The 20,077-nt window shown below is 43.1% G+C and overlaps 4 protein-coding genes across 4 annotated transcripts; 1 reads left to right on the forward strand and 3 right to left on the reverse strand.

The window, feature by feature from the left end:
- Positions 1-206: 206 nt before the first annotated feature.
- LOC6592756 (protein lin-54 homolog) lies at positions 207-6,721 on the reverse strand. The gene is made up of 5 exons (XM_026985209.1): positions 6,473-6,721; positions 2,098-3,602; positions 1,098-2,023; positions 883-1,022; positions 207-805 (listed from the first exon to the last, which is right to left on the reverse strand). Exons 1-5 carry the CDS (start codon positions 6,495-6,497, stop codon positions 477-479), a joined length of 2,925 nt encoding a protein of 974 aa, XP_026841010.1. The 5' UTR covers positions 6,498-6,721; the 3' UTR covers positions 207-476.
- On the reverse strand, positions 3,895-5,682 carry LOC6592755 (elongation factor Tu). The gene is made up of 2 exons (XM_002017836.2): positions 5,567-5,682; positions 3,895-5,506 (listed from the first exon to the last, which is right to left on the reverse strand). Exon 2 carries the CDS (start codon positions 5,474-5,476, stop codon positions 4,010-4,012), a length of 1,467 nt encoding a protein of 488 aa, XP_002017872.1. The 5' UTR covers positions 5,477-5,506; positions 5,567-5,682; the 3' UTR covers positions 3,895-4,009.
- Positions 6,722-7,713: 992 nt separating the features above from the next.
- Positions 7,714-10,529, reverse strand: LOC6592754 (guanylate kinase-associated protein mars). Its single transcript, XM_026985544.1, has 2 exons — positions 9,140-10,529; positions 7,714-9,087 (listed from the first exon to the last, which is right to left on the reverse strand). Exons 1-2 carry the CDS (start codon positions 10,509-10,511, stop codon positions 7,805-7,807), a joined length of 2,655 nt encoding a protein of 884 aa, XP_026841345.1. The 5' UTR covers positions 10,512-10,529; the 3' UTR covers positions 7,714-7,804.
- Positions 10,530-12,316: 1,787 nt separating this feature from the next.
- LOC6592753 (protein enhancer of sevenless 2B) lies at positions 12,317-18,190 on the forward strand. Its single transcript, XM_002017834.2, has 5 exons — positions 12,317-12,808; positions 15,783-15,880; positions 15,943-16,062; positions 16,124-16,289; positions 16,512-18,190. Exons 1-5 carry the CDS (start codon positions 12,731-12,733, stop codon positions 16,683-16,685), a joined length of 636 nt encoding a protein of 211 aa, XP_002017870.1. The 5' UTR covers positions 12,317-12,730; the 3' UTR covers positions 16,686-18,190.
- Positions 18,191-20,077: the final 1,887 nt, after the last annotated feature.

Consider the following 20,077-nt stretch of genomic DNA (forward strand, 5'->3'; position numbering starts at 1 on the left):
AACAATTCTATTGTAATTCAAATGCAAATGCAAACTACAAATATGTAACTGAAGTTGTTGGTGAATAAACAAGCTACGCTCGAGAACAAAAGTTTTACTTTTTACTCAATTTAATTCCTCTTGAAAGGCCCCAAGGAGTTGCCCTTCCCAATGAAAACTCTTTTTTTTCGCAACTAAACATTTATTTTATATAGTTACAATTGCTTACATCAAGGTTGCGGAAAGTACGCGTCAAAGACCCTCGATGGTAATACAGAGTGAATTTGATCTTAAATCTGGTATTTGCTAATGTACGAGTTAATGCATGATTGGATTGATTTGATATATGTATATACATTTGGTGTAACATTTTTTTGTTAACTTTACACATTACTTTAAGGTCAACTTTTAGAAAGCCCATGAAAAGAGTACAAGTTAGAGGGGAAAAGGTCAAGAACGCTTTAATCTTACAAACTAATTCATGTTACGTTTAAACATCAAGAAGCCAATGCCATGGAGTCTACCAGCTCGTTTGTATCGATTTTCTCCTTGCCAAAAGATATAATCTGAGACAGGCTCTCGCCCAGCTCCTCCATCACCTCACGCTCGGTATCCTCTAAAGCCGAATTCTGCTTCTCGTGCATCACTATGCGAGATATCATGCACATAATAGTCGCCTCTACAACATCGTCGGTCAAATACCGATCCGAATCATCCTGCGACTGTTTGTCGTTCCCGTCTTTAGCCTTGTTCGAGTCTTCGCCATCCTTTAAACTGTCCATGGAGTCCATGTCTACATCTGGACGATCTTCCATGTTGCGACAGCCTACAAAAATACAAAAATAAAACATTTTAGTTAAGATCGGTGAACACAAGTCCTAGGGTTTTCATTCTTTTACTAACCTACGCATTTGCAAATGCTAGAGCAAGGTATCTTTGCCTCGTAGCACTCGCAATAGTTCTTCAGGCAGCCAGACCGTTTGCAGTTGCACCCTTTGTTGTGCAGACGCATGTCACCCGAATTGGGCGCCGTTATCTTGGGTCTGTAAAGAAATCAGAAGAAAAATGTTAACTTAATACGCCATGATTATAGCTGGAATAGCTGGAAAAACACGTACTTGAATGCGCTGGGATTGCGGTCAAGGCAACTGCGTATTGCTCGCTCTCGTTCCACTTCATAGTCCAGATTATTGAAGCAGTCCTTACAGGTGCAGTCCTGGCAGAACTCTCCATTGGCAAAGCAATCGCAATAGAGCTTCAAACACTGTGACTTGCTGCAATTACAATGTTTACGTCGCGACGCCATACCCGCCAGTGCATCAGTCGTAGGCGCTGAGGCCAATTGGGGAGACTTAAGTATCTCAAAGAGCGGCTTCTCAGGCAAAATCTTGGCGCTTTGAGGATTAGGATTAGCATTAGCATTAGTATTAGCATTAGCTTGTGACGGCTGGACTGTGGCCTGCGTCGCCTTCGGCTGAACCGCAATTGGTTGATTTTGCAGCTGCTGCTGTCGTATCCTCTGCTTGGCCTGGGCCTGCAAGGCTTGCAAATTTTTTGCCTGTTGCTGTGGAGTAATTTGTAAGCGATGCTGTTGTGCTGCTATGGAAAGCGGACGACGAGTCTTGCCGTCCACATAGCCGGTGTATCCACGTCTCATGGCACTGGTCGATGACTGAGGAATTCCCGAATTACAAATCATGTACTTTACTCCTTTGGGTGACTGCAACAAATTGTAGACTTTCTTTGCAGGATTAGTACTACTTTTGTTGGAGTTGGCGCCCTGCACCGTCACGCGCTGTATCGACGAGGGACGTGTCATAACATGCTTTTGCAGCTGCTGCTTCTGAGATGATTGCGGTACGGATATTACGAAGCGTGGCCGTTTTGTCTCCGGGCCCGCTTCGCTGCTATCGCTGGCATCGTCTGCAGCGGCCTTGTGTTGAATATTGAGATCGTTTAGCCTTTGTTTTCGGGGCGATTCCTGACTGCCGCTATTGCCGCTGCCCACACTAGGCGGCCTGGTGTTGGTGGCGCCCAGCGCACGCTAAAAAGGTTTAACGTAAGGTTAGTTCTCCGTGTACCAAGGATAGTGTAGATCGGGACAGTTTTCGTACTCACCTTGGAAACCAACGTTTGCATGGAGGGAAGCGGAACAATGCTTCCACCCGTTGTCTTCATTATAATCTTGTTTGTATTGCCGACAGAAACTACTTTAGTTCCTACTGATGTTGGGGTAGATGGACTTTTCGAGGATGTAGCCGAGGACATGACAGAACGCACAAGAGTTATCTTTGGCGAGGTATTCGACCTTGCGACAGACGTTGCACTGCTGGTACTGGCCACCTCCTTAGTGCTGGGGAGGACACGTACATACTGCACGACACCCCCTTTGCCAGGAATTTGTACAGCATGTATTCCCTTTGTTGGGGAGTTCCCTTGGGCGCCGCTTGTGTTGGTTATGCTACTGGCGGCCCCTGGTTTGGGCGACAGCTTTATGATGTTCTTGTTGGACACCACAATTTGCTTGCCCGTGTTTTGCACCAACATTTTTCCGGGCGGGGCCGATGCGTTGTTTGTTGTGACAGATGTGCCGGTAGTCAAAGTGGAACTGTTGCTTACATCTGGCCCGTGTTTGGGAGGAGTTGCCCTGATAACCACTTGGCCAATCGATTTTCGCAGTCCTACGCTACCGGTTGAGGGAGACAGTTTAAGGGCGGATGTTGCTGCATTGATGCCAGTTCCCGGTGTGTTGGTGGTGTTTGCTTTGGTGTTTATAATCATGGACGGGCTAGCCTGATTAATCTTGATTATCTTTCCATCAGATGTCCGGACCACCTGAAATTTGGCAGCCGGAGTTGATGTAGGTGAGTTGGCGGGCGACACACTCTTCGCTCCCAGTGGCGTTATGCCCTTAATTGTTAAGGGCGTGGAGGCCGAGGTACCTCCTTTCCCTGGCACGGCTGCTTTGACCAGGCCAGTGCTGCCAACGTTCACGGCCTTGGAGAGGATTGCTTTTTGAAGGCCCGTTGGGGCGACTAGATGATGTACGGCTCCTGCTGATGACACAGTGACTGCTGCCTTGGGCATGGTAGGAGTTGATGCAGCCACCGCTGGCTTAGCAGCTGCTCCCGCCGGCATAGACTTTTGCAGGTAGAGAATTTTTCCATCAGGCGTTTTTATCTGTGTCATGGTCAGGCTGTTTAAACCCTTTGGTGTTCCACCCGGAGAGGATGTTGGTGCAACAGTTGTGTTGCCAATCTTAACAGTGTTGCTTGAAAGGGGTTTAAAATTGTTTAAAACCTTTATGTCGGTTATTTGTGGCTTGATTGGTGCGACTGATCCCGGCCCTGCTGTTACCACTTTAATAGCGTGCGATTTCAAAACAGCAGGTCCAGGCGATCTCAATCGTTTGTCCTCCAGTATGGTGACAACGGTTCTTTTAAATTGCGGGGTGTTCAATGACTCTTTAATGGAGATTGAGTGCTCATCGCCGCCGTCGCCATCTCCATCCGAATCGAGTGCATCGATTTCCATGTGGTGCTGTGTGGCAGTTTCTTCTTGTGTTGGCTCCAAAAAGTCTTCGAAACTGAGTTCGGGTAATGGCGTGTTGTCGTCCAAAGATTCTGTGTGCAAAAAAGGTTGGAATTAAAAGTTTATCAATTGGCTCTAACGTTAGTTTCTATACCCGACGACCGTCGCCACCGCTGAGTGTACATATTTGCACTTATTTTCAATTCAATTTCAAAATTTTCTTTATCATCAGCTGCGTTTAAGACGGTTGCGATACTTAATTTTCCAGCACTAGAGATCAGTATTGAACAATATTCGATTTTTCTCAACGAATAATCGATACACAAAAAAAGCATTCCCTACAAACCAGAACACGATTTAAAAATAGTTTTTAGCTGGTTTCAGTTCTTGTGTTTCTTTTGTTTATTACTCGACTCCAATTTAATCGCCAACAACTTACAGAATACGCATACAAAGTGCTTAAATATATGATTTTATTAAATAGCCGACACATTTCTTATTACTTCTTGGCAGCCTCCTTCTTCTCGCGCGCCTTCTTGCCCTCAGTTAGCTCGGAGCGTTGCGTCTCAGTGAGCGCCGACATGGTCTTGGTAACAACACCAGTGCCCAGAGTCAGGTTTCCGTCGCGTAGAGTGAAACGTTGTCCCTGTTCCATGACCATAGGGCGGATGAGACGCAGTATCAGTTTGGTATCCTCCCCAGGCATGACCATGTCCTTGTCGGGGATTTGCACTTGGACAGCACAGTCCCAGGTGCGCGAGAACATTTGGAGTTGAATGAACGACATGAAGGGCTTGGTGCGACCACCCTCTTCCTTGGACAATATGTAGACCTGTGCCTCCAGCTGATCCATGGCCTTTACACTGCCTGGCTTGCACATAACCATGCCACGCTTGATGTCATCTCGCTTAACGCCGCGCACCAAGGCTCCCAGTTGATCTCCAGCCTGAGCCTCCTCCAAAATCTGATGGAACATCTCTACGCCAGTCACCGTCGACTTGAGCACCTTGTTGTAGCCGACAAATTCACATTCCATTCCCTTCTTGACCACACCTCGCTCCAAGCGACCAGTGACAACAGTTCCGCGTCCTGGAATAGAGTATACATTCTCCACTGGCAGAAGGAAAGGCTTGTCCAGCTCACGCACTGGAGTTGGTATGAAGCTGTCTACTTCCTTGAGCAGCTTTAGAATCGCCTCCGAACCAATTTCGGGATTTTTATCCTCCAGAGCGCACAGAGCTGAGCCTTTTACGACAGGAATATTATCCCCATCATAGCCCATCTCGCTGAGCAGCTCGCGTATTTCCATTTCCACTAGGTCAACCATCTCCTGATCGGCGGCATCCACTTTGTTTATAAACACAACGATATGATCAATGCCAATCTGTTTGGCCAGCAGCATGTGCTCACGGGTCTGGGGCATAGCGCCGTCCGTTGCAGCCACGACTAGAATGGCCCCATCCATTTGAGCTGTGCCCGTGATCATGTTCTTGATGTAGTCAGCATGTCCTGGGCAATCCGTGTGACCATAATGACGCGATTCTGTCTGGTACTCGACATGGGCCACATTGATCGTAATGCCTCTGGCCTTCTCCTCCGGCGCGTTGTCAATCTCATTGTACTTTTTGCTCTCGGCCAGGTGTTTGTCCGCAAGTACTTTGGTGATGGCTGCGGTCAGAGTTGTCTTGCCGTGATCAACATGGCCAATGGTGCCCACATTGCAATGCGGCTTGGTGCGCTCGAAGACCTTCTTCTCATTGGCGTATTGACGAAGGTATTGCTGAACGTTGCCGGTCCTGCCAGCGAGTAAACCATTCCGCTTGCAATCCCGATTGACAGCGGCCGGCCCGGTGGCGCAAGCCAATCTCAGCATCCGGGATGAGCTCATGGTCCGGCGGCTGCTACGAATGACCATGGGGGCAGCCGACCGGCATACGGATACGGCAGCAGCAAATGCATGTGACATGATTCAAATGTTCCGTATGCTTTCCAAAAACTGAAAACAAATCGAGTTGCGATGTGTGGTACTAGCTTCGTCGCACGTTCCTTCACTTACAACAATATTGTTTTGTCCTTAAATGGAGCAAAATGCCTTTTTACAAGTCGGAAAAATCTTGTCACGGCTCCAAAATTGCGTAAACCCTACAATGTGCTGCCCACTGAACTGCCAACCTGATACAATTTTATCGATAGGCCTGCTTATCAGTACCACATTTCTTATATAATTAAGTTCCCGCTCTGTTTAATTCATGGTCTAGATTCTAAAAATTTAAATTACTTTCATTCACATTTAATTTATGATAATAAATTTAAGTCTTCGCGGTTTTGGTTGAATTTAACCTAGTTGGCAGGTCTTGTTTACGTTATGAAGGGAAATTATTTTTGAGCTATTTTTTCATAATAAAGTAAAGATGCTGCCACTTACAGAAAATTTCTAGGCTATTTGCAATCGAAATAAGTCGGAACTTAATAGAATTTTTAACTAAGCTGCTTCGCATGCTAATACTTCAAATCGGCAGCCAGCAACCCACAACTGCCCCAAGACTGTACCCCACAAAGCACTCACACGACAACACATTCGTATATATGTACTGAACTGTCTGGCAAGGTCCGCGTTGGGAAATTTTTAGTTGGGATGTTCCCACTTCGTTGAAAGCACTTGGGGTACATTTTTCGTTTCGTCACCAAAGGTCGAATTATCAGAAATAAGCAAATTACGCACCGACCTCATTATAAATGCGATTCAAAATTGGCGACGGAATAATGCAGCCACATATGGGGTATGATGCCATGATTTTCTATGCTCGCCGCATGGGCTGCTGGCCGGTTTGATAATTTGCGCGCCAGCAGGCCCCTACATGAGCTGCCAACTGCCATGCTAGCCAGGTACACGCTGTACTGGCCAGAGGTTGAAAATTCAATTTGAAATACGAAAGTACGGCTTAAGCACTAGACAACTTACCAATGTTACTGCAACTGGTATCCATTGTGGGGTCCAATTTAAATTGTGTGTCCTTATCAGGTAGTCTTTATGTTTGTTTTGAATATTTGCAGTGTGCGCGGTCGATGCTAAGCAAAACAAAAAGAAAATCTATGCCCGTGCTGACAAACGACTATGAACTGTACGGTCGGTCACTTGCAAAAATACCACACGAAAATCGCCTATAAACCTATTCCACAGCACCGCAAATATATGCACTTTATCTGTAACGCATTTACATTGCCAAACAACAACAAATTCAAAATTCAATTTAAATTGCCGTCCAGTCTATTTCTACTGCAGTTGATGAGAATTTTATCTAAATTGTACTATCAGCGTTGCAAAGGAAACTATCGAAGAAGTGCGATGACTGTGTTGTAAAACACTCAAGAACGGCTGCATTTCGAGGACGTCGATGAATCGATTGCGGCCTTTGCGATTTAAAATTTTGGAATAAAAATTTTGAAGAAAATAGACTGGTTAGGGTGGGTGTTGTTTATGTTTAGATCTGATTTTGTATATTGGCGAAGATTGATATCATTCAATCATAGTCATTAATAAATTCAGATGCAGCCAACTTGCAGCCAGTAGGTAATTCTCGCGAACAAAAGTATTAAATGGCTTGTCTAACAGCATGGCAGGGCAAATTTTGAACAGTCCATGGCGGTTCCGACCATGGCTTTTTTAAGCGTGCATTTTGAATGATTGATATTAATCCATAGCAGAATACGTTCTGTGCGATGCCCTGAAGAGTTTAATCTGCTTCAGGAAGTGACCATTCTAGATTTCCACACAATTTCTGCCTGAACGCCGCAGTGAAAGATGGCACGATTGCTGTTGCTATTGATGCTGTTATAAGCAGACAATGCATTCCTTGTGCCGTTAAAACATGATCGTCCACTGATCTTCACTTGGCAGGCCCCTCAAATCAATCGGCTCCTTGAGAAAGGTCGATGTCTGTGCCTCAATATGGACGTTAATCGCTCGGAACAGAACTTTGCCTGCCTCTCCTCAGTGTTGGGTGGATTGATTCTCGACCAAGTGTTTGGGTGTCGATAAGGTCGACGTCTCTGTTAGAGATCTCTCTCTTGGCGGGCAGGGGAGGGCTCTCTTTTTGGGGAGCGTTCTCTGGCTCATCGTCAAAGTTGCTCAGACTAGAACTACTGCTCCTTTTTTCCTTTATTTGATTGTTGATGTACTTAATTAAAAACAAAATTTAAAACAAGGCTTTGACATTGAAATATAATTTTCAGAATTAAATAATACTATACATATAAACAAAAACGTAATTTTAAATAATAAATGATAGATAAACTACATAAACTCGGTGGATGGCCTAAGACGCACTCTGCGATTGCGCAGCGTGTACGTCCGCGAAGTGTCGCCATTCTCGGATTGGGGCTCATTTTCAGCTGGGCCCTGGTCTACGGATCGTCTTTCGCCTGAAGCTTCGATCGACATGTCCTCCTCGCAATCCTCGAGCTTAACGCCGCCAAAGGGCTCATCATCGCTAATAGTGCCTTCTTCGTAGGTGAATTTGAAGTGCCGTACATTTTTCTTTGTACTGAAAATAACTCCACGACTTTCACGCTTGCTGGTCCCTGGTGTTTTCAGAATCGACTGGCGTCCCTTATTGGGAGGGGGGGTATGATTAATAGCGTTTTGTTCGGCTGCGGCCAATATAGCAGACTTGAGCAGAGTGTTGCCACCATTGGAAGAACGGCTCTCGCCTACGGACATACGCAGGACGGTGCGAGCAGGAGAGAAGGACCGACGGTCGCGTACTACGATCACACGCTGAGTGCTGCTGCGAGATGGAGTTTGCGGGGCATCGTCCGCTGATACCACATCCGTCTTAGTCTTTTTCATTTCAGCATGGGCCTTGCGGAGAAATTGCTTCAAGTTACTGCTGGCCTTGACCTTGGGCTTAGCGTTTAAATTGTTGCTCAGCTTAGACTTTGGTTTGGCCAAAGGCTTGGCTGGTATTTTCGATTCCTCAACTGCATCGGGGTCCTGCCAATTGTTCTGCTTCCATCGCTTCAAGTTATTAAAGCGCTTGTCAACATTCTCACTCTGGAGTCGCAGCATGTCCCACCACCCTTCCAGATCCTCTGCCTGGACGGGTTTCGTCTCCTCGCTACCATCGTAGGGTCGATGGTTCTTGCCCGTAGCTCCCGCCTCGCAACGGTCAATCAGACCGCTGAACTGCATCATTTTCTTGGTAGAAAGCAAATTTGTCTGTCCAATGGCCACATTGATCATATCTATGCCGCCCGTCTCAACCAGATGCGCCTCATTCTCCTTGCTATAGGCTTCCCACTCGCTGCAGATATCTCGCAGTCGTCGAATCTCATTCTCCAGCTGTATGCGAAAGTAGAGCACTGACTCGAGGGCCCGCCGATTGGCAACAGGAGTCTCCTCACCGGGCAAATACATGCTGTTTCGCTTCTCACGTTCACAGCGAGAGTTGACTTTACCGCGCGAGACGCTCACATACGGACTTAAGTAGTTAGGCTTCTCATCGGAAATCCTGCGAGGAGGGGTTTGCTCCGCACCTGGCTTCAGAGTATAATTTTCTTGCTCTTTATCATCTGGATCTGGAAACCAATAATATTAAATTTTACTCCATTTTATTCCTGTTGTACTTACCCTTAGCCAGATATGGATCCAAGATCAAACTCTCTTCAGCTGCCGTTTTTATCAAAGAGTACCTAGAAAAGTCAAATTTCCGCTTCGCTTTCGAATCTCGGTGGCTGCTCATTGGAGCCACTGGACTCAGATTTGAAATCTCACCCAAGGCTTCTATCATTTCTTGACTGCAATTGATCGACTTGCATTGCGTGGATGTGGCCAGAGCAGGGCAACTTATCTTCTCTTCCAGCGGCGTATTGGGAGGCAGTGGGAGTTCAGTGTTCCCAGCCTCAACCAACTCTCTCATCAACTCCGGCCGATTTCGAACATTCTTTTGAAGACCTACGTACTTGCTGACGTTGCTCTTGGCCTTCATTCTGGTCGAAAATTGGCTGGCAAGCTTGTTTTTTATTGCCGGCCCTTTTGCTACTGCGGTCGACTTAAATTTTCCCGCAGCTCCCCCTCCGCCGACTCCTTGAATGGGCTTTGGTTTCACTGCTGGTATTTTTAAGGTGGGCTTACTCAAGGCCGGCTTTTCGAATGGTTGCGTCCTCACATTTGGCAAATGAACAACCCCATTTGCAGAAGGTCCAACGGCCAAATCTGCTACCTTGGGCTTTGGGCCTGCTGTAGGCTTCAAGGACAATGTACGTGAAGGTGCTGGCTTGACTGTGGTTGGCTGGACATTCCTTGCTGATGTTTGATGTTTCATGTTTGATGTTTGGGTCTTCACTGTGACCGGTTGAGGACGCGACGTTTCATGTTGCAGCTTTGCCATGGTTGCCGCAGGCTGAGCGCGCAATCTGGATGGCTGACCCTGGGTACGCAATTGGGTTGCCAAAGGCTGTTTCCTCTCCGCTGCCGTCTGCGTACGCTGAGTTTTATTTACCAAAACATATAAGGACTGCCTTTTTGGCGGCACAAATGCCGGATCGTTCTTCTGCTCTTTCTGGGGGTTTGCCGCAGGTTTAAGTGTTTCGGCTTTATATGTGAACGTAGAATTCTGCAAAGGCGCCGGTGGCATCATTTGACCACGACGAGCAATTTGCTCGTTCTTTGTTTTTTCCTTCCTGGCTGCCTTCCACTCCAGGAAGCGCTTTAAGTAAAGGTCTTGCCGGGTGGGGTTCTTCTGCTGCTGAGGCAGCTCTGGTTTTTGATTCTCCTTAGGAGGAGCGACATAGGTAAGGCGTGGCTGCGCCTCCTCTGAGGGCTGAATAGGTGCCTCACGCTTGACGGGAGTTGGACTAACACTAATAATGCGGTTGCTTTGAAAACGATCCTCGCGTTGTTTTGCACGCGCCGCTTTCTGGAGTTCCCGGTTCTGCTCATTGAAATTGTGTGGGCTAAAAGCAAGTGATTGCTGTTTATATAATTCCTTGTGGCGCTGCATTATGACGTCGAGCAGTAATTATTTAGGAGTTTAAAAAAAATGTAGGGACGCTACTTAAGAATGGCGCCTTTTCAGTGTGCCATACCGATGAAAAAACGAACTTAGCCCACTTAAGCCCCCTTTACTTAAACTGGTTAACAACTCGAGTTAGACCGCGGAAAATAATACTAATAATAATAATATTTACCTCTTTTATACCTGGCAAGGCAACTTTTTTTGATAGATTGGGGACTTTAAATTTCTTGAACAATGTTTTAATGGTTTTTATGTTTAGTTCATTCAAAAATTGTTGTAATCTGGTATTTTGTATGCAGTTTTTTTAAAGGCAGTGCTTTTTTCACATAATAATTTTTAGCGGTATATTTTTAAAAATGTTCACTTTGAAAACTCGTCAAAATTCTAAATAAATCCAATAGGAATGATTAGCTAAAGTTGGCTAATATTTTAGAAAAATAATCTATCAATCGGATAAAATTCATGTTCAGCTATGAAGTCCTAGCTAGCTAATAATATCAAATCACAAAACGATTAGCCCATTGTATGCCAAAGGGGTATTTTAATATTGCACCGAAAATAGTGAAAATCGTGGATAGAGTGGGTTTTTTTTTGTGAGTTAAAAGAAGGGATAGGAGGTTTCTACAATGACTGTTTAAATAGAGGGGTCTTAAGTGGGTATATGTGGTATATTTCTGAGGTTCAAACCGTATATTTGATCGCCAAGTCACTTAGTACACTAATTTTCTTGCCTCAATGTCTGGCTCACACACCTTGCCAAATTTTAAAAATACTTTCCATAGTATTTTCCAGTATATTAAGGTTATGCACTCACCCTCTCGGCCAATGCCCCAATGTAGAAGTCGTGTAGAAATGCAATTTAGAGCCACATCGATTATTAATGCGGAAAATCATCGAAATCTTGATCACTTGCCATCAAAATCTCAATGTTTTCAAAAATATAAAAAAAAGGAATGGAAAAATATACATAACGGGGGTTTTTCACACTGGCGCTTCCATGGGGCTTATATAGAAAAAACCGGGCCAACATTTTTGAAAAGTACACATTTCCCCCTTTATAAAAATGAATTTAATTTGTAGCAAATGGGTAGCTACCATGTAAAGAAATTAACTTAAAGTAGAAATTATTATATAAACAATGCCAATAATGATGGTACTTAAAATTATCCACTTTTATATAAAATTGATTAGATTATCGGTTAAAAATATTCAACCGAAAGATATTTGATGCAGCTTGAATACAAATAATTCGTCAGTATATTTTCGGCATATTTTGAAATTTGTGACGTAGTTTCGGTATATTTCTGAGTGTCTGTTTACCATTGCACGTATGAAAATAAAAGTGAATAATAAAAGTAAGCAAAAATAAGCATTAAACTATATCAAGTGTGTGTCAAGTGTGGAGAAAGAGAATACGTCTTTAGACAGCTGCGACAGATCCTGGAATATGCATTAATAAATGCAGTAGACACCCAACGAAATTCGCCGAATAAATACAAGTGTGTGCGTGTGTTTATTGGGGTTAAAAAAACTAAAACAAACAACAACGTCACGGCAAGAGCATTGCCAGCAGCAAGAACACACGCCCTACTTTGTAAAATTAAATTCCTGTTAAAACCACATACATTCAATCGGTTTGAAACCCCAAGGCTTACCCTGATTCTGCTGCATGGAAAGCCAATGCTTAATTGCTTTTGTCCTACCTGCTTTTCCGTGAATTTCCGATGACATCGGTTAAGTTAGCTAAATAAATGCTGCTGGCAACGCTGCGCTTGCTCGCTCACGCACGCACACACTCCCCTCTCTGTCGGTGTCGGTCCGCCGCTGCCGCTGCCGCCTGTCAATTCTCGCTCTGCCTGCCTTGTCGGTTGTCGGTGTATTTTTAATCGCTTTTCTCGCCCAAGAATATTAAAGAAAGGAGAAGAGAGGGGAACTACACACAACGCGCAATCAAATATATGAGTTATTGTTTATATAATAAAATGGAAATCAAAGTAATAAGAGCACTATTTTAATCTCAACAGAGCTGGAAAATACGAAAGAAACCCTCTCATACATATGTATGTATGCTGTGCGCGTGTGTGAGTGTGGTGCATTCAAGGCTGATAAAACAACACAAAAAACAGAGCAAGTGACTAACTAAAAGGCGACAAACACAAAACTACGCGCTATTCATTACGCACGGAGCAACAACAATAAAAAACATGGAAGCAGTTGCCAAACACGATTTCTCCGCGACGGCCGACGATGAGCTTAGTTTTCGCAAAACTCAAATCCTAAAGGTGAGTCGAGTGTGGGAATCCTGCACGGATTGCATTGCATCTGCTTCACCACAGGTCGTTCGTTGCTTTAACCCACATCCTAAGCCCCCAGACAGAGTCTGAAATCGAATCCCAACCAGGTGGGAGCGACAAAGTAGGGGAGCAAATGTTGTGTGCAACAAATAGGGATTCTACAATGTGACTCCATCGATGCTTAAACGCTATACCTGTGTGTGTGTCTGAGAGTATAAGTGTATGTGTGTGTGTGTGTAGCCTCGCAACTAGTTTTGCCTTGCGATGCATAAACCAGCAAATGTTCCCTGATTCCGTTCAGAGTGTAGTACATATAAATCGCCTCACCCGCGCGCCAACTTTGGCTGTGAAAACCAGCCAAATTCCGTCTATACTCGTGCGAGCCTGGTTTCTTTCTCATTTCTCTCTCTCTCTCTCTTACTCGCTGCTCACCCTTCCAGGTGTTTGCCGTGTTCCGTGCTAGACCCTTTGTTTTGGCCTGGCTGGCTGAATTTTCCGGTTTCTTGTTGCCAGGGCAGGGCAGGCCAGGCCATGCCGCTTGTTGCAAGCTCACTTTTTGCGGCTGCTGGCTCTGGAGTGCTGTGTCGAACTTGTCGTAGGTTAGTCACAGCAGGGACACAGGACAGGCAGGTTTTTCTCTCTTTTGCATTTGCCCGCACAATGTCCGCTGATTGATGATGTCAATGACTCGGGAAGAAGGCGAAGGCTCATCAATTGCTTATCACTCGCAAGAAGGTCAAGTGTGTGCATTGCTCTTTCTCTCCCATTGGTCCCCATGGGCCTATCGGTCGGTAAAGTAAACAACTGATACTGGCTGCTAGGGCTACAGCGAGATCCACGGAGAATGTGGATTGTGGATTGACGGATGGCGGAGATATCAGTTCGAACATTTGCCTCTGGTTAGTCATACGCGGGGCCACCTTATCTAGACAAAGCTAAGATCCGACCCCCATATATGTACATACATACATAAGTACACACACATGCTCATGTTCTTGGAACCCCATGATTCATTCGTATTCCAGAAAAACTCTCAAACTGGTTTCTTGATGGAAAGTGCTACAACATCTCTGAAATGCATATTTCAACAGATATCCAATAATTCGCTTAAGCTAAGTCAAACTCTACCCTGCCATCCTCAGACGAGGGAAACCTACAGTAGAACTACAAATATTCTATCATGACAATAGCACGAAATACTATTGTACACTTTCGCTTGACTTTCGGTTCGTCAAGCGTCATCCCCACCAAAAAGAACACAAACCAAACCGAACCGAACGTTCGTTTCGGCGTGTGACAGTATCGTATCCCCACAAATGCCACAGAAAAACAAATAGCACATAGCCCCAGCACTCATGCCAGTTTTCCAGTAATTACATACAAGTTATGAACAAACTGATAAAGCCAATCGCACGGAGGGTACGTGCCAGCTCTCGAAGATCGCTGTACCATATTTATTTATTGTCGACTGGGGACTGGGGGCATTCCTTGGTCGACAACGGAGCGGAATCCGTGGAATTGTTTGCCTCCGATTCGACTACGAATACGAATTTCTCGTTGTCGATGTCGTTCAATGAATGAAAATAGGCTAAAAATAAATAAAAATATATACGATAAACAATGTCTGGGGTGACAGATGCGGGCGGGCCTGGTTATAGAGGAGGGTTTCGGAGGGTTGTATCCGAGGGCCAGGCGATTAGAGCCATAGAGTGAGCAAGAGAGAGAGGGAGCGAGAGAGAGGTATGCCAATTAGTGAGAATAGATCCAGCTGAGCGAGCAATAGCTCTCCCACTGCCATTCCCACAGCAAAAAAAAAAAAAACAATAAATGAGTTTTACATAACCCTGTGGAATACTCCCGTAGGCGTCGTGTCACAATTTGAGGTGCAAATAAAAACCCCTCTAGCCCGTCTTCCATTTATCTGTTTATAGGAGATTATGATCCTATATTCCCTGCTTATCACCCCTATCCATGATCACGAAATACTGCATTGGTAGGGTGTAAAAAGTGTTAGAGGGGGGCGAGTCTGGCTGAGTCACATGAAAGCCATTCCATTATTTCAAACCCACCGAATGCCACCTGCCGATCCATACAATATTTTAGGTATTATACGTATGAGGGTTTGTCCCAATCGGAGGAAATCTGTTTTGAAAATCGAATATATGAATGGCATTTTCTGTGGGCAATACATATATCAGATCAACGACTGTCGGACTGTCTGACTGCCTTCATTCATGGAATGAGCTTGGCCCAGCTTCAGCCAGCGCCTTGAAAAGTATTGGATTTCCCCAAAAGCCAGCAGATGCAAACATACACAAATTCAATTTGCTTTGCCAATTGAATGGAATCTTAAGAGGTGCCCGAGCCAGTGCCAGTGCCCGGGACCGTGCCGGCTGAGAGGCGATTACGTTGGCGCTGGCTGCTGGCCTGGGAGCTGTGTTATGTTGTGTCATTGGCATGCGAAATGGGCAAGCGACGACAAACACTACTAGCTGGCTTGCTGGCTGGCTGGCTGGCTAAAAAATGTATCTATTAGGAGGCTTAAAAGTGAAATTCACGTACTCGCTCCGCTGTGGCCCACTTGCGGCGTTTCACTTAACATTCTTATCACATGTCAACCGTTTTGTGGGCTTTTTTAGCGCCCGAAGCCCGAGAGATATGAGAATAACAGATAATACAAATGTGTCTCCCATCTCTGCTGCAGCCCTGCTGCTACTGCTGCTTCCTGATTACACAGTGACACAGTTTTTGCGGTTCAATGAGCGAGCAATTGAAAATTGCTTATCGAATATGCTCCCAGAACCAGAGAATTGGGAACATTCTCGAATCTCCGGCAATTCAAAGGAATTGTTCAATTGTTTTCCATACCATGGGCATCGGATACCATCTATTTATCTGCGGTTAACGCTTAGGGGGTTCTCTGGATAAGCTGACAACTAAAAACTGTATGTCCTTTTTGTAGATACTAAACATGGAGGACGATTCAAATTGGTATCGTGCCGAATTGGATGGCAAAGAAGGTCTCATACCCAGCAATTACATAGAAATGAAAAATCACGAGTAAGTATTAAACCTGCCATTTACTCCGATCTATAGCTGATTATATATCATTTATCCCACAGCTGGTACTATGGACGCATCACGCGCGCCGATGCCGAGAAGCTGCTATCGAACAAACATGAAGGTGCCTTCTTGATACGCATCAGCGAATCCAGTCCCGGCGATTTCTCCCTTTCAGTCAAGTGAGTCGCTTGAGGGCCTGTGCCTTGCCTTTACCTTTACCATTCCCGTTCCTCATTTCAGATGTCCCGATGGTGTGCAGCATTTTAAAGTTCTGCGCGATGCGCAAAGCAAGTTCTTCCTCTGGGTGGTAAAATTCAACTCCCTCAACGAGCTGGTGGAATACCATCGGACGGCGAGCGTGTCACGATCACAGGAGGTCAAATTGCGAGATATGATACCTGAAGAGGTAAGGGTGTGCCCCCCCCTCCCACCATCGGATCCGACATGTGGCGCAGACAGATTTGTTTTATAAATAAAAATTACGCACAACACATTGAGGTCATGCTTTTGGCCGCCGCCCACTGGCCACTGCCCACTGCTCCCACTGTTGTGCACGACCGAAAAAACTATAAACAAAATAATGATGCCAAGAAAAGAAACAAAAATCATATTATATTTTATGTTGCAGATGCTCGTGCAGGCGCTGTACGACTTTGTGCCACAGGAATCCGGAGAATTGGACTTCAGACGCGGCGATGTCATCACCGTCACAGACCGATCCGACGAGAACTGGTGGAACGGCGAGATTGGCAACAGGAAAGGAATCTTCCCAGCCACTTATGTGACGCCATATCATTCATAATAAGATAAATATCTAAAGGACACACGCACCCTACTCCCCACAGAAACACAGAAGAAGCAAAAACAACAACAACCACAACAGATTACTAAACACAAATTTTTAAATATTTATATACAAGCAAGGGGATGGATGGTTGGATCGAACTCGTAGATCGCGTATATACATACGAGTATACGAAACTCTAAGCATACATACATATGTATAAGCCGAATGCATTTTTTACATTTTGACGTTTTTTGATACTACAAACATAGCAGAAAATGAGAACAAGAAAATCACACAATAGTAGTATGTATAATTAAAGCCCCTAAGCATCCATTTACTACATCTAAAACTAAATATATATAGACATATATATATGTGTATGTGTATATAGAGGTGCGTCCAAGGTGAAAGAGCGAGCCTAAGACGTTAGTTCATAGTCCCAGACCAGACCCAAAACCTAATAAGTAAAGAGTTTCACACACATAAGGAGAGAGTGGAGTGCCAACACTTGGACCGCAACGATATGCACATACGAATATATATTTGCAGAAGAGACACATTCATGCATACAATAACAACACGAACATGATGATGACGATGGCACTATTATTATTGTAAACGAACCGATTTTTGATATAAATATTATACTATATACATATAACATAAGATCGATAGAGAGGAATATTTGTGTCCTGTGCTTCGAAGCGAGTGTGCAGCTCCTTAGGGAGGAGGAGGAGAAGGAGGTAGAAGAGAGCAAAACACTTTAATTAATTATGATATAACAAATTACCAACAAACCCAAACTATTGCTTAACAAATTTATAGAAAACAAAACAAAAAATATTCACTATGAAAAGAAACAAACTTTTGCCTAAATGTCTCAACAAAACTGAAGACAACTAAAACAACATTTATATTATATTATCGTAAATGATTACCAAGTAAATTAAATTAATTTTTGCATCGCTGGTTACTATATACATACGATATACACACACACACGATCGTATATACATTCATAATGCAAATCGAACGATATTATATATTATGTAAGCCACCGGCAGCACACATGCACTTCTCGCGGCTTTTAAAACTGACATTAACACTCTGAATTGTGTGCAATTTTGTTTCCCCCATTTCCAAATTGCGAAATTTTCGATTATTTTTTGCTTTTGGAAGTCAGTCTGCTGCCTGCTACATGCTGCCTGTGTTTTCTCGATTATATGTTTAAACCAATTGTGAAAATGGAAGCGAAAAATGTGTGACATGTGTAAAAAGTTTGAAACTGCTTGCTATATTACATTGTGCTATAAATTATTACATAAAACTATTGTATTTATAAAATGGAATGGAATGGGTTGAGTCCTGTGTATGCTTATTTGTCATCATTTGCCGACGATACAGAATGGATAGTCTTACTTGAGCATTATTTGACTACATAACTATATATGCATAAACAAATGAAATGAAATGTAATGAGAGTTGCCAATATAAGTAATTTAAAACAAACGAAAACAGAACACTTTAAGCCTATTTTTTACCTACACGTATACATTTTCCTAATATCCAAAAAACTAATGCCTCATGGAAGAAATAACACATCAGTAATTGTTTTTGATGATGGGCCATAGTTTATATAAGCAGAGGAAACAATTGAATGGTTTTTTGTACTTTTTGAGCATATTTGGCCGGCATTTTGCAAAAATTTCTCGGCTCAGAGAACCAGAACAGCCGCAAACAACAAGGTTTAGATATAATTAAAAACCGAATATGTTAAGTTGAGGAATTAGTCTAAGCGGTAACTGATTTATATAATAAAAACTATAAATTTAAATTCAAATTTGTTACTTTTATCGCGCTCAACAGCGACGTCCATAGCGGCACTGCCAGCAGCAAAATCTGCACGTGTAGAGTTGTCAATCTTGAATTTTTGCAGTCGGCTCGATAACGATATTTGACCAGTACAACATGGTGGCGAGAGTCTCTAGTCTAGTCTAGTCCATACTTGCAGTTTCATGGTTTTCTATAGAGGCCGAGAATATGCAAAGGGATCGAGATGCATATATATATACAGGAATCTAATTAAACTCATTAATAGATAAAGAACATGTCGAACTGAGAAAATGTCTTTATTAACTGGGCTTCAAAGCAGATTGGAAAAAATAATTAATTAGTGGATATTGGTTTTAGCTGAAGCCGATAGACAAGTAATAAGTGCTAAAATATGTTTTAAAATAATAATCACAGGCTATAATATTGTTTTTCTCAAAAAAAAAAACGCCGAAAAGTTCAGTTTATTAGACAAAAATACCAGTCCAAAACAACAAAATAGTATATATCGATGTATTTTGATAGTTAGCATCGTTTATCAAAAACATATCATTCACGCGTTTGACGTTATTTGGCGTTACTTTATCGGAAATAAATCTACTAAATTTAATTTTAAAAGGTATATGTAAGAAAACAGGGTATAGAAACTTCTAAAATCGTACTTCCGTGCATCATTTACTCGAATTGGTATTAAATTCTTTCCTTTAAATTAAACATTAAAAAATTAAACATAAATTAAAAAGCCCTTAAATTCTTTTTCGCTCTCTCTGAGTCGGTTAAACGCTCTCTTTGAACCGGTAGGCAACAATGAGTCCCATTCCACATGCAAACATGTTGCTAATTCCATGCAACATTAATTATCCTGGGGGAAATGGATGTTATAGAATTGAGAAAATGTTTGTCATCCCAAGCTCCAAAGAAGGCAAAAAAAATTTAGTCTCTGTTTTAAACCTATTTCAACGATATTTTGCAGTTTATTGTATTCCTACAGAGACCAAGAATAGGTATCAGGAGAGAGATATATATGTCTGAAACAAATCAATTTGGGAAAATTTATTTATTAATTACGTTTTAAAAGGAGTTTGGAAAACATTGTTTTCATATAAAATGATGAAAATAGGGTATACAAAGGCTATACACGCAACAAGTCTTCAAAAACCAGCAACATTGCGACATTTTTTTTGTTGAACTATAAATTATGTGGGACGAATTATTCAACGGAATCTCTAAACTAAGCAATATGACTATCCTCTTTCGTTTTTTAGTCTTGACCTATTTCGCTAAAAACCTTTTTTTGTTTGACCAATTTCGCTAAAACCTTTGTATTACAAGCCAAAGGGGTATCTCAATTTTCCACCGACAATAATAAAAAGAGAATAATTTTAGCGCAGTTCAGATGAAAGTTAGCGCTGTGATTTTTAAGTTCAGAGGAAAGATGGCATGGATCCACAAGAAGAATTAACAATCGTTAATATTTTCCGCCATTTACCTCAAGCAGTTGAAATACTTAAATAGAGGGGGCTTAAGTGGGTTAAGTTTGTTTTTCATCGGTATACTTACGGTATATTTTGAAAACG

Source organism: Drosophila persimilis, unplaced genomic scaffold (assembly GCF_003286085.1).
Source record: "Drosophila persimilis strain 14011-0111.01,24,50 unplaced genomic scaffold, DperRS2 tig00000002-arrow-pilon, whole genome shotgun sequence".
In the NCBI taxonomy this organism is placed as follows: domain Eukaryota; kingdom Metazoa; phylum Arthropoda; class Insecta; order Diptera; family Drosophilidae; genus Drosophila; species Drosophila persimilis.

Excerpts from the sequence above, each read along its gene's own strand:
- LOC6592755 (XM_002017836.2), bottom strand. The coding sequence starts at position 5,476 with ATGTCACATGCATTTGCTGCTGCCGTATCCGTATGCCGGTCGGCTGCC.
- LOC6592756 (XM_026985209.1), bottom strand. The coding sequence starts at position 6,497 with ATGGATACCAGTTGCAGTAACATTG. Across the intron at positions 2,024-2,097 it reads TGCAAACGTTGGTTTCCAAG|CGTGCGCTGGGCGCCACCAA; the intron begins GTGAGTACGAAA and ends AAACCTTTTTAG. Across the intron at positions 1,023-1,097 it reads CGCAATCCCAGCGCATTCAA|ACCCAAGATAACGGCGCCCA; the intron begins GTACGTGTTTTT and ends ATTTCTTTACAG.
- LOC6592754 (XM_026985544.1), bottom strand. The coding sequence starts at position 10,511 with ATGCAGCGCCACAAGGAATTATATAAACAGCAATCACTTGCTTTTAGC. Across the intron at positions 9,088-9,139 it reads GGATCCATATCTGGCTAAGG|ATCCAGATGATAAAGAGCAA; the intron begins GTAAGTACAACA and ends ATTGGTTTCCAG.
- LOC6592753 (XM_002017834.2), top strand. The coding sequence starts at position 12,731 with ATGGAAGCAGTTGCCAAACACGATTTCTCCGCGACGGCCGACGATGAG. Across the intron at positions 12,809-15,782 it reads GCAAAACTCAAATCCTAAAG|ATACTAAACATGGAGGACGA; the intron begins GTGAGTCGAGTG and ends TCCTTTTTGTAG. Across the intron at positions 16,063-16,123 it reads GATTTCTCCCTTTCAGTCAA|ATGTCCCGATGGTGTGCAGC; the intron begins GTGAGTCGCTTG and ends TCCTCATTTCAG.